At 55.0% G+C, this 25,635-nt stretch overlaps 1 protein-coding gene across 4 annotated transcripts in view; it reads left to right on the top strand.

Annotated features, from left to right (window-relative positions):
- The window catches only part of KCNH2 (potassium voltage-gated channel subfamily H member 2), a 63,026-nt gene that overhangs the window by 21,366 nt on the left and 16,025 nt on the right, over positions 1–25,635 (top strand). Inside the window, exons 1-2 of one of the 4 annotated variants that reach the window (XM_066237762.1) lie at positions 5,119–5,246; positions 12,817–13,047. In XM_066237762.1, coding sequence (XP_066093859.1) covers positions 12,918–13,047 — 130 coding nt within the window. In that variant the 5' untranslated portion in view covers positions 5,119–5,246; positions 12,817–12,917. Of the gene's footprint in view, positions 1–5,118; positions 5,247–9,532; positions 10,026–11,816; positions 11,836–12,816; positions 13,048–25,635 lie in introns of those variants that run through there. The other 3 variants (XM_066237761.1, XM_066237763.1, XM_066237764.1) reach the window with 3 other exon arrangements.

Below are 25,635 nucleotides of genomic sequence, written 5' to 3'. Positions count from 1 at the left end.
CAGATTGCAGGCAGGAGCTGAATGTTGGGGGAGGGGCTTTGGGCAGGGTCTGGGTGTTTAGGGCTCAGTCGGTGGAAGGTGCTGCTTGTCTGAAAGGGGTTCCTGGTTGGCACTGGGGATACACTAAGCAGCACCAGCCTTCCTTTGAGGAAGCCACATGAGGGCAGCAGAGAGCCAGAGAAAAGAGTTGAGTGCAGAGGTGGGGCTCAGACACCCGGGCTCAGATACCCAGAGACAGACAGTGAGAGCCAGGATGAGTGAGGGTCAGTGGCCTGTGCCTCTGAGCCCTGCTGGGGTGGTGGGTCAACCCTAGCCCACTGGGACCCTGAAGTGGTGTTTGCATAGACCTGCAGTTCCCAATGGAACAGGGGTGCCTTCCCTTGAGAGACCTCCCTGCTTCTGCACAGACCACAGGGGGTGCGCTGTATGGAAGACTCTGGTCGCCTTGTCTGGCACAGCCCTTTTTGGCAGCTGCTGGGGAGGTATGGGGAGGGGTGCAGGGGCCCCATGCCACAGGTGGGCTCCCTAGAGCAGATGGCCCTTGTTCTGGACACTCTTCTGCTTCCTGGTCCTCTGCTTGGTAGGAAAATCCCAGGGCCAAGAGGCCTTTGAGAACCATACCCTGGGATGATGAGTTTGCACTAACTTCCTGAGGGAAGCCAGGAATCTGCAGGCTTTGTCCTGAGGCTTAGACTCTGCCCTCTGAGCCACAACTCGAGCAGATCCTGCGTCTGCAGGGTGTGAGGGTATGTGTGTGTATAAGTTACATGTGAGTGTGCATGGATGTAAATGTGTATGTGTGAATGTATATGTATGTATGTGCGAGTGACAGTGTGCATGTATGTATATGCGAGTGTGCATGCATGTACATGTGTGCATGAGTATCCATGTGTGTGTGTAAACACATATGTGCAGGTGCCCTTGGGAAGTATGTCCTGGGGCTCACTCTTTAACCTGCCTCCTCATCCGGTCCTAACTCCTCATCTGGTCCTGACTCTCCAAAGCTAATTTGGACCAAGCACACTGGTATGGAGATGAATGTCTTCATAATCATGGGGACTGAAATTGTCCTTTGTTCCTGGGATCCAGAGTGACAATAAGAAAATTTTAGGGTCAGGGGGAGGTCTTCTGAATGAAGACCATAGGGACCTTTGTCTCAGGCCAGGAGACCCTACGTAGAAGGGCACAAGTGTCAGGGATCAGTCTAACAGGACCTGCCCCCTCCCTCCCCCTCTCCCCCTCTTCTTTCTTTTAGTCATTCCAGCTGGCTCAGTTTCCTGGTGTGGTTGCTGTGGTGCTGGGTCTCCTGGGAACCAGGGCTTTGAGCGTCGTGTGTCCTCAGTCTGGAAATTCTGTAGCAACCATCACTGGGGATTGGCTGGGCAGAAACCTTGCCTCCCAGGCACCGGGGGGAGGGGAGCAGACCCTCTCTCCAAACCAGGGCGGGAGAAGGAGCCTGTAGATGCCTGTGCTGGTTTGTGAGACCCTGATGTAACTCCAGTCATTGTGTGATCTTTCTCCTGCTCTCCCCTCCATCCCCAGTGACCAGCAAGTGAGACGTTCCTGGTATATTTACTGCTGATGGTGATCTTGACCTTTCCTGGGGTCCCCATTCCATTGTCTGGTTTTCTAACTCCAGGCTGCTGAAGGTCTGGCAGACCCAAGTTCCGAGTGGATCCTGATTTATTTATTTATTTATTTATTTATTTATTTATTTATTTATTTATTTTTACAGGGACAGAGAGAGAGAGTCAGAGAGAAGGACAGATAGGGATAGATAGACAGGAACAGAGAGAGATGAGAAGCATCAATCAATTATCAGTTTTTTGTTTTGACACCTTAGTTGTTCATTGATTGCTTTCTCATATATGCCTTGACTGTGGGCCTTCATCAGACTGAGTAACCCCTTGCTCAAGCCAGTGACCTTGGGTCCAAGCTGGTGAGCTTTCTGCTCCTCAGGGTCTCGAACCTGGGTCCTTCCAAATCTTAGTCTGACGCTCTATCTACTGCGCTACGGCCTGGTCAGTCCGGATCCTGATTTAGATGGTATTCTGCCTCATCGATCCAGAACAGGGAGTGCTCCAAATCTTTCTTTTTTTCTAAGGGAGAAAGATTCCTCTCTTCCTGCATGTTCTGGGCCCCTGTGCCCATGACTGGCCTCTGCTCTCCCCTTCACACCCTCACCCGCTTTATTTTTTTACAGGGCGGCTCACCACTGGGCTGCACTTCTCCAGAGGGACAGAGATGAGGTGTCCTGACTTCTGTTCTCAACTCAGCCAGATTCCCCCTAAACCCTGCTCCTTTGTAAACATGTCATCCTTTCCAGCCTTAAAATGACCTTTCCCTACTCCAAAGTCAAAGCATTCATGGTCTACAGCACTTCTTGGTATTGGGGACTCAGACACTTCTCTGTTGGCTGCCATTAGTTAGTTGTACCTGGTTTTGTGATATTGTCTATCCATGTGAGCATCTTTGCCCCCCCAACTTATCACAAACGTTTAAAGGCCCAGGGGCTGGATTGTATGCTTTATCTTTCCCTAGGGGTCTCACACAGCTTGGGGCACATGGAAAGTGATGGACAATTTTTTCTGAGTAGATTGGGAAGAGGATGGTTGGGGGAACCGATGGCGCTGAGGTCTGTCTTCTGGTCCTTCATGTTGGCAGGTGACACATGGAGTGGGAGAGCTACCGTTGGTATATGTAACCAGTGTAGGGCTAACATTCACATGCTCACGCCTCACTCAGGCTGGAGTAGGCGCTGCATTCTGCCTGATAAGTTTAGAATGACCAGGGCATCATTCTGGAGAGCTGAGGCAGCCACCTCTGTGTCTAGAGCTCTCTGGGTCTGCACTGTCTGAATCTCTTTTCTCATCTAAAAAATATGAAAGTGGCCTGACCAGGTGGTGGCGCAGTGGATAGAGCGTCGGACTGGGATGCAGAAGGACCTAGGTTCGAGACCCGAGGTCGCCAGCTTGAGCGCAGGCTCATCTGGCTTGAGCAAAGAGCTCACCAGCTTGGACCCAAGGTCGCTGGCTCCAGCAGGGGGTTACTCGGTCTGCTGAAGGCCCATGGTCAAGGCACATGTGAGAAAGGAATCAATGAACAACTAAGAAGTTGCAATGCGCCGCGAGAAACTGATGATTGATGCTTCTCATCTCTCTCCGTTCCTGTCTGTCTGTCCCTGTCTATCTCTGCCTCTGTAGTAAAAAAAAAAAAAAAAAAGAAAGTGGCCTGACCTGTGGTGGCACAGTCGATAAAGCGTTGACCTGGAATGCTGAGGTCGCCGGTTTAAAACCTTGGGCTTGCCTGGTTAAGGCACATGCGGGAAGCAACTACTGTGAGTTAATGCTTCCAGGTCCTCCCCCTTCTCTCTCTCTCTCTCTTCTCTCTCTAAAAGATCAATAAATAAAATCTTTAACAATATATATGAAAGTGTTTCCTTCTGGCTCTAATATTTCATGAAGCAACAGAAACTCCCCAAGGGAAAGCCCATGACTTGCAAATGTAAAGTTTGGGGGCGGGGAGCAATATGTTTTTCTCAATGACTGGTGTTGGGCTGGACTGAGGGAAAGGCACATCTGGACACAGGGAAAACCTCAGGCTTCTCGGCATCAAAGTGGTAAAGCAAGCTCTTGCTTCACCCTATGCTGCTTCCTGGGGCTACCGTCCAGTTCCCAAAGCATTTTCATGGTTTGGGGTGACTGTCTAATTTTCTGGGTGCCAAGGACGGCTCCCTTCTTAATTATCTGAGTGGTCCTTCCTGGTTTCCTGCCGAGTTTGGCAAGAAGGGGTTTCAGCACCTTGGACAGGGACAGAGTTTCAGCCTGGCTGAATCTGAGTGGCCCACAGAGCCTGAGATCGATCTCCTTCCAGGCCAGCCTCCCTGGTGGGGGTGGCAGCAAAGCGTGTTTCGCTCCTAAATGGTTTCTTTTTCCCAAGTCCCTCAAAGACACCTTAAAATAAAGTGTCCTAGTTTTCTTTATGTTCGGATTGCCCCTCCCCATCAGTGGCTCCTGTAGAGTCATTCTGGAGCTTTACCTGGTTAAGTTCTGGAGACTTGCCTAAACCTCTTCTCGGGTCTGACGAGGCTGAGCCCCATCCTTGAATGTAAAAGGTAGATGGCTACTGCGTTCTCAGGCAGAAGAAGCTTCAATTGCCCCCTGTTCTCATTTGGGGGTAAGTAGATCAGTGGGAGGCCTCCACACTTGACCCCTTCCTGGGATCTTGCTTTAGGGAGATGCCCACTCCTTTCCTCTGTGCCTGAGAAAGCCATTACCACCCAGAAGGACCCAGCCTTCCCCAGGAAGCCCTTCTGGCTGCTCCAGCCCACTCGAACCCCCTTCTGGACCCCTTGCATGTGTGGTCAGGCCACATTGTTTTCATAACATCTTATGCTTATTAGGTCCCTCTTTGCAGTTGGATTATGAACTGCTTGCAGGTGGATTCTATACCACACGTCTTCTTTCAGGAGACCGTCCACTGAAGAGCACAGTGCAGGGTGGAGTGGGAGACTGACGGGTCTAAGGGTCTTGCACCTGCCATAAAGGGTCTCCCACTCCACTTTTTAAAAATGTCCATTGATTTGAGAGAGAGAGAGAAAGAGAGAGGGAAAGGGGGGAGGGAGGGAGAGAGAGAGAGAGAGAGAGAGAGAGAGAAGCATCAACTCATTGTTCCATTTAGTTGTGTACTCATTGGTTGCTTCTCATATGTGCCCAGACTAGAAATCGAACCTGTGACCTCGGTGCGTGGGGATGATGCTCTATCCATTGAGCCACCTGGCCAGGGCCCGCTTCTTAAAATCTGAAATAAATATGTAGGATGGACCAGGGTGCTATCTGTGGAGTAATCATCGGCCTCAAGGGCACCTAGGATCACAGATTAGAGACAAGAGGTGGAGGTGGAGTTGGGCACTGAGGGAAAATGGAGGAAGCACTGGTGGGTGGGGAATGTGATTGAGTAGCGCTAAGGAATCACTCACCATTGGTGCTGGAAGGGATCTCAGAGATCAGCTTGTTTGGTTTAGGTTTACAGGTATAAGGAAAGTGACATTAGCAGTCCTCCTAAAGTTACACAACAAGTGGGCCCTTTTCCATCACCTCTGACCTGGCTCTGGTCTTCGACATCTCTCTCCTGGACTACTGCACAGCTCCATGTGGCAGATCATATTTTTCCAAGATGGTTGTGTCAATAGATCTCATCATATGTGCTGTTCTTACATAGTGTCAAAGACAGTTCTCCATTGAAAGGTATGTGGTGGGGTCTATGTTCTTCTCTCTGGATCCAATTGGCCATGCTTATGGCAGAAGTTATTTTATGCGACCTTCGAGGCTGAGTTATTACAGGTGGTACAGCTGTTGCCTGAGTCTCTCTTGGGACACTTGCCCTTGGAACCCAGCCACCATTCTGTGAGGAAGCCAGGCAGCTATGAGGAAAAACTTCCTGTCGCCGTTCTGGTCCCAGTCCTAGTGGAGGTCCCAGCTGACAGCCAGTGTTAATCACCAGATGTGATGAGTGAATGAGCCTCTCCGTCCTGAGCTGAGTAGAGCAGACACAAGTGGTTCCAGCTGCACCCACCCAAATGGCAGACCCATGAGCAGAATAAATGCTGCCATTGGTTTAAGTCATGGGGTTTGGCATGGCTGCCAGGCAGCAACAGTGACCGAAATGCCTTGTGTCTGCCTCAGTTTCTCCAGACTATTATACCTGTTTTGTTAACTCAACAGACTTTTTATTAGATGATAGACTGCATGCTGGGACTGGTAGTAAGGCAGGCATGATTTCTATATTCGTGGACCATGCATTTCAAGTGCCTCGACCGTTCCTTTTCACACAGAATAAAAACCAGACTCCTCAGCCTTCCACTAGCAGCTCCAGCCTATTGATCCACTGACTTCACATCAAACTGTTTTGTCCTCAGATCCAGTGTCCACTCTTCAGTCTCTATGCCTTTGCTCATGTTGTCCCTTTCACCTGCAATGCTTTTGCCCTGTCCCATCTCAACTTTCAGGGACATGTCCCCAAACCTCCTCTCCTCATCATTCCTTCCCAGCCTCCTCCAGTTGAACATAATCGACACCTCCTGGTAACCCCATGGCACTGGGTGTAGACTGTACAGTTCTGCCTGCCTACTGCTTCTCTCAGCCTGAGTAGACTAAGTCCTCAGAGCAGAGATCCTGGGTCACCCTCCTGTCCCTTCTCCATCCACCCCTGCTGTCTGGCACAGGGATCAGTACAGAGGGGGCTCCCAGTAAACCAGTAAACATTGGTTGATGTGACTAGTAGCAGAATCAGAATTAGAAGTCAGGTCTCCTGAATTTCAGTCTCTGGCACACCTTTTGCTTCTTTTGATATCACCATGGCAAGGAAAAAGTCCTATCAATGACATTCATCAGGTTGGTGGGAGAAGGCCTGGGTTATGGCCCTGGGTGGGTGGGGGAGTTGATGGGATCGCTGCTTGTGGGGCTGCAGGTGAGAGAGAGCACAGGGTCCTGGCTGGGGATTTGAAGTGAGTCCTTCTCTTCTTCCCACTCCCTTCCCTCCCTCCTTCTCTCCTACCCTTCACTTCTGGCCTTCAGCATACCCTGAGCATCCACTTCTGGAGAGTGCTCATGCAGTTTCTTTGATCTTTCTCTCCTCCAACCTCAACTCCTATTTGAAAACATGTGCATCTTCAGGACCCTGCTGCCCAGGAGAGCAAGGCCCCATGGTGCAGTCCAAGCTGTCCCTTGCACATGGAGAGCTGCTCTGTGTTCTCTCCATCCCCCAGGGTTTCTGAGGAGCTATTCCTCCCTAAGCTGCTTCCCAGTCCCCTGTGGCTGTTGCTTACTTTCCTGGGCCCATTTGGCTGTCTTGACTGGCCAGCTCCTTAGGGGTCCACAGTGGGGAGGCTGTACTTTGTTTTTCCTCTCAGGATGTCCTGGCTTGACTCTTTCAGACTGAGCAGGAGCAGAGGGTGGAGTGGGCAGGATGTTTTCCACAGACTTTTCTCTTTAAATTGTCTCTGGGAGCAGGGAGGGGCTTAGTGTCTCACTGTCTATACAGTGAGGGCTCCTCAGCCCCAAGGAGGGTGGGGAGAGCTCTTCTCAGGAACAGTACCTGGAAATGGGTCCACTAGCCAAAGTTGGGGTGGGGCGGGTTCTAGTTGCTCCAGGTCTGAGGGTTGGGCTGGTCTCTCTCTTCTGGGTCTGGGGAGAGTGGAGGTGAGAAGGTGATGGGCACAGAGCTTATCAGTTGCCCTTTACCTTTTGTTGCCTGGCACCTGGGGGCCCAGGAAGGATATCTTTGGGGCGAACCTCTCTGACAGCCTTGCTTCCTTGTCCCAGTTCTTGGCTATGGGGGTGGCACAGTGAGACTGCCTCCAGGCTTTCCCCTCAGCCTCCAGGAAGTGTGTGTATGTATGTGTGTGTGTGTGTGTGTGTGAGAGAGAGAGAGAGAGAGAGAGAGAGAGAGAACGGCAGCTCTCTCCTGTCTGCCCCTCTGCCCAGGAGCAGGGTCACTTCAAGCCTTGCCTTCTCTCTTTCGGGAGGACCAAGGGCCCCTCTGATTCCTTCGTCCTCCCATGGGATGAGAACAGAGGCCTGTCCCGGGAACATGGGTACCGAAGTGCGGACAGCTGACTGGGACCTGATGAGCAGCTCCCCTTCTCACCCTTTTCTACCTGCCTCTCCCTCACCCTTGGTCTGGAGAGAAGGGGGTGCTACCTACAGATGTCCCCCCTTTCATGTCCTCTCTCCCATGCCCATTCTTACTGCAGGCCCTTCCTCGCTCTCTAAATCCCCCAACGTGAAGGGGGAAACACCCCACTCAAATGGGAGTCATCCTGGACTCCAGGGCAGGTAACCCAGCATTTGTGGAGTGGTCCTGGGTAGGGAAGGGGTGGGCCAGCCACAGACTGGGTTTTGCCCAGCACCCAAGATGAGTTGATGTGTCTGAAGCCAGGTCACAAAAGAAGGGGAGTCCGTCCTACTGAAGGCTCTGGGAATCTTGGAGGGCAGATGAAGACATGAGTGGGGCGGCTGCTGGAGGTGGGGAGGGCCGAAGGGCTGAGATGACTATACTGGCAAGAGCCTCTGGTCTTTTTTAGCATCAGCTGGGAGAGCCACCTCCTTCTCTTCCACTGGCTGCCTCCCTGAGTCACTGCCCACCCACTAGTAAATAAAAAACGGGTGTCATCTGCTGGCCAATAGCCCCATCAGGCCCCAGTGTTTGCCTCTTTTTGTTCCTGAGTGGAAGGTGAGAGTCTGGGTAAGGTGGTTTCACTGAGACCTCTTCCTCTGGGCCTTTCTCCTTCCAGACCCCGCTTCCTTCTCGGCCCTTTGTTCCTCCCCTCCCCCCACATCCCATGCTGGTTCTCCCTGGTGACAAGACCCACCCTCTAGCTCCAAGGACTGAGGCAGCTGCGAGCCCTCAGGGGCCCCCACATGGCCCCATTCATCTTGTAGGGTCTCTGATCCTGGCTGCTGGGGAGGAGACCCGGCTGGCCGGCTGCTCAGTTGCGGACTCCTCCCTGCCTGCCTGCTCAGCTGTCAACACTCGCCTTTCTGTCCTGGCCTTCTTGGGGCCCTGCCTGGCTGCTCAGGCTGGAGACGCCGCGCCCGGGAGTCCCTCGCTTAGACCCGGGCAGGCGATGGGCAGGCGGCAGGCAGACACCCTGCCTGCCCATGAGCATCCTCAGGCCTCTTTGCCTAAATAAGGGCGCTGCAGCTGCAGCAAGCCAGCTGGCTAGGGGGGAGGGGCCGCGGCTAGGCCAGGGTTTTCCGAGGGGCTGGGCCACCACAGCGCCGCAGGGCCCCGAGCTGGGCCTGCAAGGCTAGTCCCGCTCTGCAGACGGAGGGCGGGACGCTCGCACAAGGGGATCCCCTTTAGCTCAGGGGCTTTTCTTTGATCCGGCAGCTAGGAGGCCGCAACTCCTGTCAGAATGTCCCTTTCTGTGCAGGAGGGCCCCGAATAACCCCAGAGATGGCTGTGTGTGTTTGTTGTGTGTCAGGGGGCGTCCCCCGCGCTGGATGCATGCCCTTCCTAATTCTCATCCACCCTTATCTCAAGTATCGGCTGGCCCGGGATCTCCAGATTGTCTTGTCTTTCACATTTCCTGGGCCTCCACTGACCCTGGGCTCGTCCTTCCGAGGTCCAGGGCTCGCCCGTGTCATCTACAGCAGGCATTGAACGCATGCAGTGTGTACCAGGCCCGTGCTTGGATTGGTGGGGGACCAGGACAGAAGGGACCCGCCCTCTCCCTTCAAGTCCGGCTCGCCAGGCCTTCCAGTGCTGAGGTGGGGGCAGAATCCCCAGTTCCCTCCCAGGCTGGCTGTTGCACCTGTCTTCATGATTCCTCTACCCAAGGATCTCTTTCCCCTCTTTTGGGGGCGCAAGTCCGGGGGGCTCCAGGGCTGAGCTAGGGGCTGGGTAGGGGAGGAGCCCTCGGCGCGGCTCAGCCAATGGGAAGGGCGGGCGCGCGGGGTGTGTGTTGGAGGGGGCAGAGGGCGGTGCTGCAGGCGCGCGGCGGGCGGGAGGGGGCCGAGAGGCGGGGGCCGGAGCCGGAGGGGCGCGCGCCGCATTAACCCTTCCGCGGCCGGGCCGAGCCGCAGGCGCAGCCTGAGCCGCGGGCTCCGGAGCGGCTGTCGGCGCGGCGGGTGGGAGCCGGAGCCCTGCGCTCAGGCGAACGGAGTGCAGTGCGGGAAGGCGGAGGAGCAGGGCCCACGGCTCGGCAGGGAGCGGCAGACAGGTGTGCGGGCGGCCAGAGCTCAGGCGGCTCCAGGCCGGACCCGCAGTCCGGAGCCGGGAGCCAAGTGGGGACCCCGCGCCCCGCAGCCCAGCCCTGGCCCCGTCCGTGGTCTGCTTTGCCGCGGGGTGCGGGGACCACGGCCGGGCAGAGCTACCCAAAGCCTAGTATTGGGCCGGGCTGGGCCGGGGTGGGTGGGGGCCCGCCCGGCCCGCCCATGGGCTCAGGATGCCGGTACGGAGGGGCCACGTCGCTCCGCAGAACACCTTCCTGGACACCATCATCCGCAAGTTTGAGGGCCAGAGTGAGTGGTGGAGGGGGCAAACGGGGAGGGGGCTTGGGGGGGGGGCGGGCGAGCTCTCCCGAGTGGGAATGGGGGGGGGAGGCGTGCCCGAACCGTGTGCATCTGCCGAGTGCGAGTCAAATGGGGACTGGTGTCCTCAAATACTGGCCAGGGATCGCAGGGGCAAGACTTGGTGTTGGGGGCTCTGGGCTTGGGGACAAGGGGCTTGGTGCTGGGGTGAGGGGTGGGAGGCTCCGCTCAGTCTCCTGGGATTGCAGAGTGTGTGTGATACTCTAAGGGTGTAGGGCAGGAAGATGGAATGGGAGTGTGCAAGTATCCCTAAATCTGAGTGCCTGGATGTGTGTGAATGGGGTTATGTGGGTGCCAGGACAGCAGAATAGGTATAGCCCAAACTGGGACCTCAACAGGACCGCGCAGGTGTCCATCTTGGCTGTGTTGTGAGAGATTGAACCAGGCATGTAGAATCAGTGCCTAACCGGCTCTTGGGTGTGTGTGGGGTGTAGACAAGGCTACAAACTGTGAGCCCTGGGGTGAGAGGGTGTCATGGGCTGAAGTCCAGTTTCGAGGGTCTAACAGCCTCAATGCAGTGCTTTCCTGTTGTCAGTTTTCCTGTCCTGGGTCCCTGTGTGGGGACTATAGCACCCTTAAATTGGCCTGGTAGGGGTGGCTTTCAGAAATGTCTCAAGCTAGGTTAATGTGCTGGGTGTGGGCTTTGCAATCCTTCCCCCAGAGTGCATATGTCTGTCCCCAAGGCTGCGTGTGCCATGGTGGGTGTGGCTGCCAGGGGCCCTGGGAGCAAGGAGCTGGTGACATTCCTAGCCCATGACCCTGTAAGCAGAAGACAACATGTGCCTGTAACAGTGGTGGGCAGAGGGAGGGGTCAGTTAGATGGACAGTATTGTCTGAGCAAAGAAAAAGATGATCCTAAGGGGGAAGGGACTGATATGGTGGAGGACTACGAGGAGGCAGGGGCTTTCCTTGCCACAATCTCCAGGAGTCTGTGCAGGCACCTGGGCTGGGATTTGAGGGCCTGGCTTCTAGCCTCACCTATGCCCCTGATTGCCACGTGACCTTGAATGACTCTCTTCCCTGTCTGAGCCTCAGTTTGCACATTTGGGAAGAAGGGTGCAACTAAAGGAGTCTTTCAGGTCCCTTCTGTCCCGAATTCCAGGAGCTCACAGAAGGGGTGGGGTGGGGCCTGCCTTCGAAGAAACTGGCTCGCTGGTCTCTCCAGGCCTGACCGTTACCAGAAGGGGGTGTGTGTGGGGGGGAGAAACAGGTGCTTTTCCTTCTTCCTCCAAAGCTGGTGGTGGCTGGTACTCTGGACTACCTGGGGCTTAGGTGGAGACAGAGGCCGAGTCAGGAGTCTTTATATGTGACAGAGAGCCCTGACTCCAAGGGTTGACAGCTGCCTGGGTGTTTTGGGGGGCCTGGGAAACTGACTTGAAGATGACCCAACTTCTAAAAGTAAATACCTGGATGCCAGGGTAAGGGGCTGCCAAGGAAGGCTGGAGGAGGCCTGACCCTGATGGCTTCAGCCTGCCTCAGGGAGGCCTTGCGGCAGCAGCCTAGGCCATGCCCCTGGCATTGCCCAGGGCTGCAGCCTCAGGGTTGTGTCCACTGGGAAGGGAGGGGGCAGAGTTCCGCTGTTACTGAAAGCCCCAGCATTAAAGACCAAAGTGGCCGGAAACTTCTGTGTTTATAAAAAGCTCTTCTCCTGGGAGCATCTTCCTCGGCACCAGCTGATGCTGCCTGTCTGCCTGCCTGCCGCGTACCAGCCAGCCCGGCTCTCAGGGCAGGCGTGGAGGGGGTGAGCCAAGTCTAAACTGAAATGGGTCCATTGGGGCACCTTTCCTTAGTGGGCCCAAACTGAGGCAGCCCCCACATCCCTGGATGCCCTTCCTGAATCTGTTTTCTTACAAATGGGTCACTGTCTCAGGCCAGCCCCGGGCTCCAGGTGTTTCCGGGCTTTGGAGCTGCAGGTCCCTTTCCGTGCTCCCTATGACCTTGGGCTTTTGCTTGTGATCCTCAGCTTATTCTTTCACCCTCTGCCAGAACCGAGTTCAAAAGCTGGCCCTGCCATTTACAAGCTGTGGGCTCTGAACTTCCTTTGAGCCCCAGTTCCTTCATCTATAATAGGAGGATGCCTACCTTATGGGGTTCTCAGTATTACAGGAGATGAAGTAGAGCAGGTGCTCACGTGGTACTTTCCTATCCTCGGTACCGCGCCTACGCCCTGGCCTTGACTGCCCTTCTGGAAAGTATTGATACTTGGGGGAGATTCTCCAGGGGTCCTCGCAGTAAGGCGTGCCCAGGAAATCCCCCCACCCCGCCAGTCTAGAGAGTAGGGATCAGGAAGGGAAGCTTAAGGACCCAGTACAAAGGGAAGGCTGGCCGCCATCTCTGGCCCTTCCCAGGCTCCCTCTCCAGGCCCAGTGTTTATCCCTCCGCTGCGGTTGCTGACACCCTCCCAGGCTGGCCTCGGCCCCAGGAGCGGAGGGGGGCGACAGGCCTCTGGCAGCCTGCCTGGGGAAAGCCACGCAGCCAGCCCTCGGGCCGGGCAAAGGAGGGGCTGTGCCGCCTGTCCAGCCAGACAAGGCACCTGCGTAGAGGCATAGTTGTATTCGCCCCCCCCGCCCCCCCGCTGGGGACCCCAAGCTCCACCGTGCTCCCTGGGGCGGGGAGTTCCCGGGCGGGCGGAAGCGTGTGACTACAGATAGTAAGGGAGTGCTGGGAGCTGTAGAGGCAAGGGTCCCTGCTCACGTGCCTGTTCATCCCTGCCCCGCCCCAGGCCGCAAGTTCATCATTGCCAACGCCCGGGTAGAGAACTGCGCTGTCATCTACTGCAACGACGGCTTCTGCGAGCTGTGCGGCTACTCGCGGGCCGAGGTGATGCAGCGGCCCTGCACCTGCGATTTCCTGCACGGGCCGCGCACTCAGCGCCGGGCCGCCGCGCAAATTGCGCAGGCCCTGCTGGGCGCGGAGGAGCGCAAAGTGGAGATCGCCTTCTACCGGAAGGATGGTAGGCGGGGCCGTGGCGAGGGGCGGGGCCTCACAGGGCGTGGCTTAAACGAGGGCGGGACCTAGAGGGACAGGGTGGGGTCAGTGGGATGGGGTGGCTGGATAGTGGCGGGAACCTGGGTGGGTTTGCATAGCAGCGTGACTACAGCTGGGGCCATTGCAGTGAGCCAAGTGGGAGGCGAGGGCTGGGCCTTAGGGCTGCAGGGCGGTCTCAGTCTCTTAACCTCATTCACCTCTGGTGGGATGTTTTTTTTTCCTGGTAGCCAAGGAACTGCTTGCTCGTGGGTATGTTGCCTCCGGGTCCTTCTTCCCTGGGCAGACGTGGGCACGCTGAACTAGGTGGGTTGGAATTTGAGGGGTCTGGGATGGCAGGTGCGTGCGTGGACTGAAGTCAGACTGGCCGCTGAGCGCTGACCTCCAGTCATAGGCCTTTAGCAACCCTTGTGGCTGTTTTGGAGAGGTCACTGAAGGTGAAGGTGGGCAGGGCTGTAGGACTCTGGCTCGCTCTTTGCAGTCCCTCTCTCTTGCACTTCAGCTGCACCTGGCATGAGGTGTGTGTGCCTCTCTCAACCTCAGTTCCCTTTGTCTCATCTGTTGAGGGCCTCACCTGCCACCCCTGTCTGCGCCAGGTGTCTCTGCTCAGCCACCGCCTCCTAGCCCAGCTGCTTTGGACTTCCGGAGAGATCAGAGATAGCATAAACAGAGCTCTGGGCAGGGCTGTTCCACAGCATGTCTGTCCTGGTGGGGTGGGCTTTGCTTTGGGAGTTCAGAGCAGCAGGGCTTTGGGAGGTCTGTGGAGGGCTAGGCAGGTGGCTCCAGAGGTAACTGCTGGGCTGTGCCCACACCTTGTCACTCACCAGTGTGTATCTGAGGAGCATTTACTGGACTCAGGATCTTGCAGATTGAACACTGAACAGTACATCAATTTTCTGCCTGCAGGGAGCTTCCCTGCTGTAGGCAGCGTGCTCTGCCTTCCCCTAAGGGTAAGCAGAGAGAGCCAGCAACCCCAGGTCCTGGCTCTCCTCTTGGAACCTCCCTTCTATGCTCAGGGTTGACTGAGGCTGCGCTGTCAAGGCTTGTATCCCCTAATGGCCAACCCTGTTTTTGCAGGGGTGCCCAGCTTGTGACATCACCACATAGCACCAGAAGGGGCACTGTCGCTAGGCCCCTTGGAGGAGGCTTTGCTCACAGTGTAAGGGGGTTCTGGCTAGGAGGCAGGAACTGCAGGACTAGATGGACACTCTGAAGGCGGGACCTTCTGTCTGCTTTTCTGCTGACGTCTCTCAGAACCTTAATCAAAACAGATTTGCTTGTATATCTGCCTGGTCATCTAGGACAAGCTAACATTGGTGGGTGGCTTCTATGTGCTGGACACTATGCTAAATGTTTCACTTAAGTTATCTCATTTAATCTTCACAACAGCCCTGGGAGGTCGATATAATGTTTGCTTTCTTCTTCTTCTTCTTCTTCTTCTTCTTCTTCTTCTTCTTCTTCTTCTTCTTCTTCTTCTTCTTCTTCCATTTATGGATAAGGAAACAAGTTTGGAGAAATTAAGAAACTTTTTCAAAGTCACACAGCTAGGAAGTGGCAGAGCTCAGAATGAAACCATGTCTGTCTGATCCGAGCCCTACCAACCCTGCTTAGCTGTCATATGTTAAAAATGACACCAACCAGTTACAGGGGTACTTCTAGATGCACATACAAGTTTGTTCTGCAAGTTGCAAACCATTGTTGTAATGAACAGAATGTGAATATATTAAATCCTGGGTTTAGGTTTAACACCAGAAATTGTGTAATATGGGGCAAGCTGGTTACTGCCTTGAGCCTGTTTCTACTTCTGGGATAATGTGCCCCCTCAGTCCCTTGGTGCCAGGGGCCTGAGTACTTACTTCTGTCTTCGCTGTAGTGTGTGGGGAGCTGGCCGCCCTTCTTGCCCCAGCCTGGCTCCTTTGGAGAGGATGGCCAAGGGACCCCTTTTGCAGAGGTTCTATTATGGAATCTTGGTGACCTTGAGGATCACCTAATTCAGCCCACTCGGGTTACAGTTGGAGAAACTGAGAAGCAGAGGTCTAGTTACCAGCGAATCAGTGGAGAGAGTGGGACTAGAACCCAGGTCCCTTGCCCAGGTTCAATCTCTGCCCCTTCCAGGTTACTACTCTAAGTGGGGCTTGACCCAGAAAATCCTGTGCCAGCCATCTCTGCCTGCCTCCTTCTCTGCTCTCTGTTTCCAAGGGATCAAGTATCTCTTGCTGGCCAGCAGGCTGGCCTGGGCCCTCACTTGTCCCGGCAATGGAGTCCTAGGATGCAGAAAGATTTCTTCTGCCTCCCCTCCCAGTGCTGTGAAACACTCAGTCTTCTGGGAGTTTCCCTGCAGGCCTGAACTGCGCTATGTGTGTGGACATATGAGCTTACACCTTTGTGCCTGGGTGGAGTAGGGAGGCAGAGGTATATAATGCCAGGGCCACCCATTGTTTCTGTCCAGGCCTTTCTCAGGGTCTCTGCCTGGGCCAGCCACAGGGGGAGTGGGTCCCTGGGCTCCAGCCCCAGGGAGGTGGGGCCTTTTGCTGGCAGGCACTAGTGTGGACAGCTGTGCTGTGTCGGTGCCTCTGGCCTAGCTCTGTGCAGTATCAGGGCCTGGAGCCAGACAGACAGCTCCGTTATTTAGTTGCTGGGACTGCTGAGAGGCAGGAAGGTTGGATTGGGGTGGGGGCGGTGTGGACTGGAGGGAGAGACATGAGGTACCAGGGACCTGCTGGCCCTGTATCTGTGCCCTGTGACATCAGACCCCAGATTAAGGTGGCATTGGGAGCAGAGCTGGACAGAGTGGGGCTGGCTGGCAGGAGGTAGTCTGGCTGTGGGGCCCTGGGCAGCAGGTGCTGCTGGTGCATACCTGCATCCCACATCGCTGTCAGGATAGCCTTGGGTCCCTTCGAGCAAGGCACCTCTTTGATCTGCCTCTTCCAGCCAGGGATGGGGGAGCGTCCCTGCACTCTGTCCCTTGCCTCCTCTCTGCTCTTTGTTTCCTCCATCTCTCTGTGCCCCACCCCCCGCAGTGGGGCCTGTCTGCCTGCTCCTGCCCGTGGTCTCTGCTCCTTTCTTTCTCCCCGGGCTCCCTCCCTGCCGCCTCTCTGTCCCCTTGGTCTTTATCTCCTCCTCCCTGCATCTGTCTTTCTTCTTAGTCCCACCACTCCCCTGGAGCCTTTCTCCCCCTGGGCTTCGTCTGGCTCTTCGTACCTCTGCCAGTACTGGCCTGGTCTCCATGTCCCTGTGTCCCCAAGAGCTCGTGTGTGGGTGGGGATAGGGGTGTCTCTGGAGAAGAATCTGTCTGCTTCTCTGCTCCAGCTGCAGGCTGGTTGCCATGGTAACAGGGTCAGAGGGCCCACACTGCAACAGCTGAGCTGTGGGCTGGGGGAGGGGTAGGGACCAGCAGGCCAGCCTGCGCCCTGGTGCCCCCAGTGCCTGTGGGAGCCTGAGCCCCAGAGGTGGTCCCCAGACTCAGACCCCAGCTTCCAGGTGCTGTGCAGGCTCTCCGGACACCAGCAAGACTCCTATGGGCCTCCCGGGACCCTCCACACACCCAGGCCATTTCCCCATCTCTTTCTCCCCTGAAATCAGACTCCTGCTCAGGACACCCTCACACCCCTCCTTCTCCAGCATGGCTGACCTCTTCCTGAGCTCAGACAGCTGCGCCCTTCTATCCTCTCCAGACCCTGACCCTCATACCCCAGACCCCCACATGGCAGTGTGCTGCTGAGCAGGAGCTCTGTGGTAGGGTACTGGTGAAGGCTCCCTGGGGTGTATTGAGCAGGGCAGAAGGGCGGACAGAGGTGGTACCTAGATGTGCCCTTGAGGTGACAGCAGCCTGGAATCCATACCAGAGGATAAGACCAGACATAGGAAGCACTTTTCTGAGTGGCAGAAGATACCGGGGTGACCCTCGCCTTAGGTCTTCTGAGGCAGGGCCAGTGAGTGCGCCTGCCTGTGGCCAGGGGACCGGAGGCCCCAGAGAGGTGCCCGGGGCTCTCCCCACCCAGCACCTTTCCTCTGAGGCTGCAGGAGGAGACCTTCTGAGTAGGAGCAGGGTGCCCTGGCCGGCTTGGGGGCTTTCTGTCCCCAGAGGGAGGCGGAAGCAAGGCCGGCCTGCCAGGATGGAGGGGTGTATAGTGGACCGTTCCTGGCCCACTCTGCGGTCTGCAGAGTGTCAGGGGGGCCACTCCTCCGTGTTGTGTCTGCTGGAGCCCTGGGAGAGGAGCTGTGTAAATATTTGCACAGGCGGCTGGGATGGGAGCAGAGTTTGATGGTGGCCTTGGGCTCTGCAGAGGAAGACTGTGGGCAGCAGGAGAGCCAGCGTGGGGGTGGGGGTGGGGGTGAGACCAGTGAGTCTTGTCTGCCCAGAGGTGGTTTCTAGGCCAGTGTGCAGTGTGACTTGACAGATTCCAAGAAAGCCCTTTCACATTTAAACACCTCCCCATCCCCCCTGCTTGAAATACCTCCGTTAGAGAACCTTTCGCTTGGGTGGAGAATGAGCCTTTTTTTAAAAATACACATTCTCTCTTATCACTCCGCCTCCATAGGCAGGGAGAACGTGGAATTTTCTAGCCCCTTTGTGTGGGGGAGTTTAACAGAAACTTTCTTCTCTGCCATAGGAGGAGAGCCCTGGGGTCAGGGTCGGAACAGGGGAAGTGGAGGGACCCCTCAGACAGATGATTAATATGGGAGAGGCTCCCCTCCTGTCCGTAGTGCAGGGCCTGTGAAGATGTACATGCTTGGGGCTGTGGTTGGCCTCAAACAAACCTCTCTGTTCAGGTGACACCAAGGACCTTGAGGGCTAGGCAGTGTCTTCTCCTTGGCCTACCAGCTCTCTTGCTCACAGTTCTGGATGAGGTCGCCATGTCCAAATTCTCCCATTAGATTGTAAGCTCCGTGAGGGCAGACAGCAGTCTGTTTTATTCTCTCTTTGGATCTATGAGTCAAGTGCATAGTGGGAGCTCAGTATATGCCTGCTTGCTGAATGAATGAATGAACGAATGAAGAATGAATAAATAAATAAGTTGAGCAGTTTGCTGTTGCAGAAGCCTTATCCTGGTGTCAGTGACTTGGGAGCGGCTTCTGGCTCAGTTACAGAGCTGCTGTGTGACTTTGGGTAAACCACTTTCCATCTCTGGACCTCAGTCTCTCCCTCTGTGAAAAGTCTTAGAATAATAGAAGATCAGGGCTGAGAGGGGTGGGGGTTAGAGAAGCGGGAGGCTGTCTGGGCTAGAGGAAGGTGGGCCAAGGAGAGGTGGCCTGCCGGGCTTGGGAGTCCTCCAGCCCTGCTGTGGGTGAGGGACATTGTGGGGTGCAGGGAAGGCATCTGGGACTTCTGGCCTCCCCCGACTCAGAGTTGGGACTGAGGAGGCTTGAGTAGGGGTGCCAAGCTGGGAGTCTTGGTGGTGGCTGTGCTCATAGGCACAGTCATTGTCACTGCACTTCCAGTTTGCAGGCTGGGACGCATGCTCTCTGGCGCTCTGAGAAGCCGGCCTCCTGTCCATCGTTTCACGGGAGGGAAACTCTTGCTGAGGAAAGCTGTGGGACTTGCCCATGTTGACCCAGCTGGCCACTACCTGAGAGGGAACTCAAACCTAGATTTTTTTTCTTCCTGCTCTGGAGTCTGCCCAGCACAGAGTATTGCTACACAGGCCATCTTGTCCCAGAGGGCCCTGTGAGGGCTTGGGATCAGTGCCCCAGGAAATGTGGCTGCAGCTTGGTCCCGGAGCTGCAATTTGCTGAGTGGGACCAAACACCTCCCCTCCCAGGTACTGCTGGGAGAGGTGCCGAAAATCAGATGGTAGATGCCAACAAGGCTGAATCAAATGTCAAGGCTCATTCTGCTTGCCATGAGGCAGGGTGTTACCCATGTGGCCGCAGGTTCCTGGCCAACCCTGGGCAGTCAGCTAACCAGGGGTCTCAGCCTCCCTGTGCCCTGCAGGGCTTCTCCTTGCCCTGTATCCTGAGTCCTGGGTAGAACCCTGTCTGCCTCCTCCCCCCACCCCCATCCCAGGCTTCTGCTGGTCCCAGTTCAGCCACTCCCCCAAATCATGGAAATCACAATATTTGATATTGTTTTTTTTTCTTGCTCTTTCACTCCATTCCTTCTTTTTTCTTTTTCTCTCACTCCCCAGCAACCATTACCCTCCCCTTAGGCAACCATTCAAATGTGCTTCCTGTGAATGTGCTGCTTGCATATGTTCATGCAAAATGTGTATTTTGTTTGGATGCACATAGGCTTAATTTATGCAAATGGTATATCCTAGCTATTGTATTCCAGTGCTCACTTTTCTTGAATGGGAAGATGATGCCTTCAAATCCATTCAGGTTACTACTTGACATTTGGTCTGTAGCTCCAGACTCTGTGGGGTGCACTCACCTCATTTTCTCCCAGGGAGGCCCCTCCAGAGCATCTCCATAAATAATGCTGCCGGGAACATCTTTACCCGGACCCCTTCTGGACCCACCTGACCCCTTCTGGACCCACCTGAGGGTGTCTTTGGGCTATATCCCCAGGGGTGGAGTTGCTGGGTCACAGGTCTCTGGACATTTAATTCAACTAAGTACTCTCTGTGTGCGAGCAAGGCTTCAGCTGTCACCTCCCACCCACACAGAGCACGAGATTGCTGTTCCCCATGACTCTGCCACGCCTGGCATTACCTACCTTTCTAATTCTTGCCAGTTGAATAGGTGATAATGATATCTAGCTGCTTGAATTTGCATGTCTTTGCCCTCACGGGAGTCTGATCATCCATCTCTCAGGCTGGATAACCTCTCGGGTTTACTTCCCTGTCAATCACTGTCTCCCTTCTATTGAAGCCCCTGTCTTTTGTTTTGTTGGTTATACACAGGAGATGCTGTGTATTCTCGAAATACAAATGTGTACACTTCAATATTATATATATATTCTAGGTATTAATTCCTGCTGAATCAAGATGTTGCAAATATCTTCTCCCATTCAGTTATGGGTTAAATTTATCCAGCCCAGATACTTACTATTGATACAAACTAATTTATCGAGGTTTAGCTTTGTTTGTGCCTTTAGCTTTGTTTTGTTGAAAAAATCCTTCACCATCCTGAGGTCGCAAAGGTCGACAGTTTCCTTTATTTACTTAAATGTTTTACCTTTCTCTGTTGGGTCTTTGATCCATTCTGAGCCTACCTCTGTCTGTGGTGTCAAGTAGGGATCAAGTTGTATTTTTTTCCGTGTAGTGAGCCAATTTTCCCAACACATCTAGTAAACAGCCTGTTCTTTTCCATTGATTTGTGGGGCTACCTGTATCACCGGTTAATTACCCATATATCTGTGGGTCTTTGAGCTCTCTGTTCTGTTCCAAATTTTTATTTGTCTGTTCTTGCTTTAAAACCACATTAAAAAAAACCAAACTATGACATTAAGTATACCTTAGTATCTAGGAGGTCAAATCTGTGTTTATTCTTTGCTCTAAAGCTGTGGTTCTCAACCTTTCTAATGCCGTGACCCCGCAATACAGTTCCTCATGTTGTGGTGACCCCAAACCAAAAAATAATTTTGGTAGCTACTTCATAACTGTAATTTTGCTACAGTTATGATTCGGAATGTAAATACCTTATATGCATTATGTATTTTCCAATGGCTTTAGGCGACCCCGCTGGGGTCGTGACCCACAGGTTGAGAACCGCTGCTCTAAAGGTTGATGTAGGTACTTGTGGGTCTTTTTCTTTATAAACTTTAGAGAAACGTCGAGTTCCTGCAAAGAAAAAAGACCCCTAGAATCTTGCCTGGAATTAGATTGGTTTTATGGATGAATTTGGGAACAATTGACATCTTTATAATATTTGTCCCATCTAAGAACCCGGATTGTTCCTCTATTTATCAGATCAGTTCTATACCCTTGATTAAAGTTTTATTTTGCTTCTATTTTTTCCTCTGTAAAAGCCTTGTGCATTCTTGGTCAACATCTGGATATTTTATCATTCTGTTGCTGTTAGGAGAAAGGTCTCGTTTTTGACTCCCTGTTCTCATATTTTATGCTGGTGGAGAGAAATGCTATTTTTGTGGGCTGATCTTGTATCAGCATCATCATTAGTTCTAAGAGTTTAGCTGGTTTTTTTTTTTAGGGAGATGATCCTATTATCGGCACATAATGCAAGTTTTGTGTTTTTGTTGGGCTCATTGTCATATATTTTTTTTTTTATAGACAGAGAGTCAGAGAGAGGGATAGATAGGGACAGACAGACAGGAACAGAGAGAGATGAGAAGCATCAATCATCAGTTTTTCATTGCGACACCTTAGTTGTTCATTAATTGCTTCTCATATGTGCCTTGACCGTGGGGCTGCAGCACACCGAGTAACCCCTTGCTCGAGCCAGCGACCTTGGGTCCAAGCTGGTGAGCTTTTACTCAAACCAGATGAGCCTGCGCTCAAGATGACGACCTCGGAGTCTCGAACCTGGGTCCTCCGCATCCCAGTCCAATGCTCTATCCACTGCGCCACCGTCTGGTCAGGCCATCGTCATATGTTTTGATGCTCGAATGTTCCATTGGACTTTTCAGGAGGCTTTCATGGGTGCCTGTGTTTTCTGGTTCCTCCCGGTATCCTGTGAGGTGGGCGAGGGCTGGGGGGATTACAGCTCTTGGTTAAACAATTGAAAAGCTGCGGCTGGTGGAGAGGTGAAATCAGGGTGTGGTGTTCTAAGGCACCCCCAGGCTTTCTGGGGGTATGCTGGGAGCTACGATGGGCACAGTTCTAGAAGCTCATCAAGCCCCAGGGGAGGGCCAGGTCCCAGGTTGTTTCCTGGTGGGCGCAGATAGGTGGGGGTCATGTTGAAGCAGGCTGGTAGGGGTCTGAGCATGCTCCACTGTTTCCTGGCTTCCAGGGCGGTCAGCCTCCATGTGCCATGCTAACTGCTGACCAGGTTTTGTAACACTTTGGCAAAAGGCACCCCCTTAATCCCCATGATGGTTCCACCTGTTGCTTAGACTCAGGATAGTTTGAAACGGGCAGATTCTGTTGTGAAAGAACACTTGGTACCCTTGGATCTGAAAGGGAGCTGAGAGGGGGGAGGAGAGATGACACTGTTCACACACACCTGTCATTAGCTCCAGTCACTGCCCTTCGGAAATCCTCCGACACCTGTTCCCAGTACCTCCCCTGAAGCCAGCCAGACCCTAACCTCTGGGCTCTGACTCTGGGGGGAGGGAGGAAGCTCACTCCAGAAGCCCACATGCAATTATCTCCTGAATTAGGGAGATAGTTTTAGAAGGGTTCTCAATGCAAACCATCCATGTGGGCTGGATGGAACAGCCACGGAAATCTTTGTAGAGCGATCCTGCAAGGCCCAGAAGGATGGGAGGAGTTGGAAGAGGGGTCAGGGTTGGGGGGAGCAGCTGGGGTGCACTGGGGGCCCACTTCTTCGGGACTCAGCATGCCGGCGTGGGAAGGGGTGCAGGTCTGGCTGGGAGGGCAGGCAGAGGGCCTGGTGGGGTGGGGAACAGAGGATCCTGAAGGATTCTCGGGGGGGGGGACTGACTCCAGGAAGCCAGAGGAGAGAGGGGAAGTATGCAGGCCTTGGGGAGGGTGCAGAAGGACCCATAAGAGCAGCTCTCCCTGCCGGAGCATGGCCTCGCTTCACCTCTCTAGGATTTCTGGTGACTCTGCTTGATAGAACAGGAGGCTACGTCCCCGAGAGGTCAAGTGGCACCCAGTGGACAGGCTCAGGGCTGGTCTGGGCCCCAGAACTTTTCTAGAAGTTCTCTTTAGGCTGTTGGGGATGGGGGGATGACACAGGAAGGCCACACGCAGTACATTTGGGGGGTCTAGACCACTGTGCCAAGGTCCCCGGGGTCTTCTGTATGGCCCTCTAAGTCCCTGGGAAGGTGGCAGGCTGGGAGGGTGGTGGTGGGGTCTGTCTGGGGGTGGCGTACCCCTTCAGTGTGAGTGGGGGCCTGGAACATGGTTCCCAACTCCTGCCCCACAGTGAGTTCATTCCCTGGGGCATCTGCATCACAGCCCCTGGAGTCAGGCCGAGAAGATGATCTCTCTCTCTCACACACACACACTCTCTCACATACACTCTCACATACACACACACTCTCTCACACACACACTCTCTTACACACACACACATACACAGGCGCGTGCACTCATTCAGTGGCTGACCTTTCAGACTCCCCGACTCTGTCCCCTGGGCCTGCAATGGCCCTGGCTTCCCTAGGCCCCAGGCTCCCCATGAGAGCTGTGTTAGTGACATGGTGGCTCTGGTCCAGGAGCTGCTCCTTCTGCATCTTCCTGTTGCTGCCACCAGGCTAAATATAACCTGACACTGCACAGCCCTGGGCTGTGCAAAGACAGTGTCAGTGTCTCTGCCTGGGGGCAGACAGGGCCCTGGGGCCATCCTCCTGCCCTTTGCGTGACTTTGGGCCCAGCTCCTCCTGCTGGGAGCTGGGCAGGGAGGAGACCAGGGCTAGAATGGCTGCCGTCCCGAGGTCACCTTCCCTGCAGGACCCCAGCACCCTGCCTCCTTATAGCTCTGGATGCTTCCACAAGGCCATGTGTCATCTCATCTGACACTCAGGGCCGGATCACTCATCCCTGCGGTGCCCCCAGGGAGCCCGATGCTCAGAGAGGTGAATGACTTGCCTATAGCCACACAGCAATTGCCTAGGTCTCCTGATGGTTGGGTAGATCCGCTCCGCACCCCAGGCCTGCCCCTCTGCCTGGGTTACTCTCTTTTTCTCTGTCTTGCCCGGGCTCTGAGCTGGGATCCTGTTGACTCCCTGGTGCCACAGGGCAGGTGCCCGGCCTGTGTTGTTCACGCTGCCCCAAATGCCTCCTACTGGTGCACTCAGTGAATACTTGTGGGGGATGGAGAGTCAACCCTGATGGAGCCACAATGACACCTTGTTTACAGACTGAGACCTGACCTGGGGGCTTGCCCAAGGACACTCAGCATCCCTGCTGCCCTGATTTAAAGAGGCCTGCCCAGGAGAGGCCAGGGTGGGGGTTGCCCGGGGGTGGGGAAATCTAGTTTGGGACTGTGGTTGGGGCCCTCAAATAGGTTGGGACGCTAGGCAGAGATGATGCCCTGGGTTGGTACCAGATGAAAGTAAGGCAGTGTTGCGTTCTGATGCATGATGGTGCCCGGGGGCAGGAAGCGCTGTACCTGCTGCACCTATAATCTGTCCAGGCCTGATTCGTTCCCAGAGCACCTCCTGCTGTCCCCTCACCCTCCCCTTCTCAGTGGCCTGCAACATGACTGCGTCTGCTTTCCCTTGTCTCCACCCCCTCAGGGCCTAGGGTGCCCCGAGCCCCAGGATGCAGGCTGGGTTTGGGGGCTGATGATTCTGAGTGAGGTGTTCCTGGCATCAGCCACATGAGCAAGGTGGCCTGTCGCCTCTCCATTGCTGAGACCCCCCCCCCCCCCCCCACACACACACATCTCTCTCCCTCTCCCTTCCCTCATCCTCCCATTATGGGGGCCACCTGTGAGTCTGGCTCCTGCTTCATGCACATCATGTCGTTCATCCCTCCAGCCTCCTGGGGTGGATGCCACCTCCCCTGCGCTGCAGACAGGTGGCCTGAGGCTGGGGGAGGGAAGTTGACTTGCCCAAGATCATGTTGACACAACGAGAGCAAAGGCCACCTGACTTCACATCCCGTGCTCCTTCCTCCCCTTGGCATGGGGGAACCCCCTAGCCTTTCTGTGGGCAGAGATGGAGGGGTCCTCTTCCTCTCCACCTGTCCGTGGCATCCCTGAGCAGGTCTGGCACCGGTCACCTTGGTAGTGTGGGCCACGCCTGCCACAGAGTGGCTGTCCATGGAACTGCAGCCTCATTCGGCTCTGTGTGGGGGCCAAAGTCAGCCTCTGCTTTTGGGGGCGCCACCCTGGGGGCAGGGCAAGGTCAGAGAAAGAAGAGGAGTGAGTGATGGGCAGGAGCTAGGGTTGGGCAGGAGGAGCAGGGCTGGTGGGAGGTGGGCACTGTTGCGTGTGCAGGTACCAGCGCAGGGCTCCTGAGAGTCACTGACCCGCTGACTGCCAACATCTCTGCTACATGAGGGTCAGAGCCCACCGGCCCTCAGGCTGGAGCGTGCTCCGGCTGTCCCTGTGCCCCACCCCTAGCCTGACTGACCCTCAGCTGCCCTCAGGGCCTAGAGCTCCCCCTATTCCTAACCAGTGATGGGATGAGGTCTGCTGGCCGATCTGGCTGGAGGGCAGGGGCTGGTGATGTGCAGCTCACAGAAGACCCGACCACCCTGGCAGGTGGGAGGAGACAGAGCCTCGGAGAGCCCCAGCTGACTTCCCCTGCCCACGTTCCTCACTTCCACCTACCCTTGAGAATAGCCTTCCCTCCTCCTGTTCCTTCTCACAGCCACCCGGCAGGGCTCCAGGTCACATTTTTGGAACAAGCTGGGCTTTGACAGGATTATTTGAAAGGAAAGATTCCTTGAATGTCACAAAGGGAGAGAGGGCCAAGGGGGCTCTGCGGGTGAGCGTGTCTAGGGGTGGGGTCAGCCTGTGCAGTGAGAGAAGTTCTATGTGGAGTTTCTGCAGCGGGAGGCCCGGGTCCTGGCTGTCTATT

Source organism: Saccopteryx bilineata, chromosome 6 (assembly GCF_036850765.1).
Source record: "Saccopteryx bilineata isolate mSacBil1 chromosome 6, mSacBil1_pri_phased_curated, whole genome shotgun sequence".
NCBI classification, from domain to species: Eukaryota; Metazoa; Chordata; class Mammalia; order Chiroptera; family Emballonuridae; genus Saccopteryx; species Saccopteryx bilineata.
Note: the sequence above shows the minus strand (reverse complement) of the source record. Positions and strands in the feature narration are given on the sequence as shown.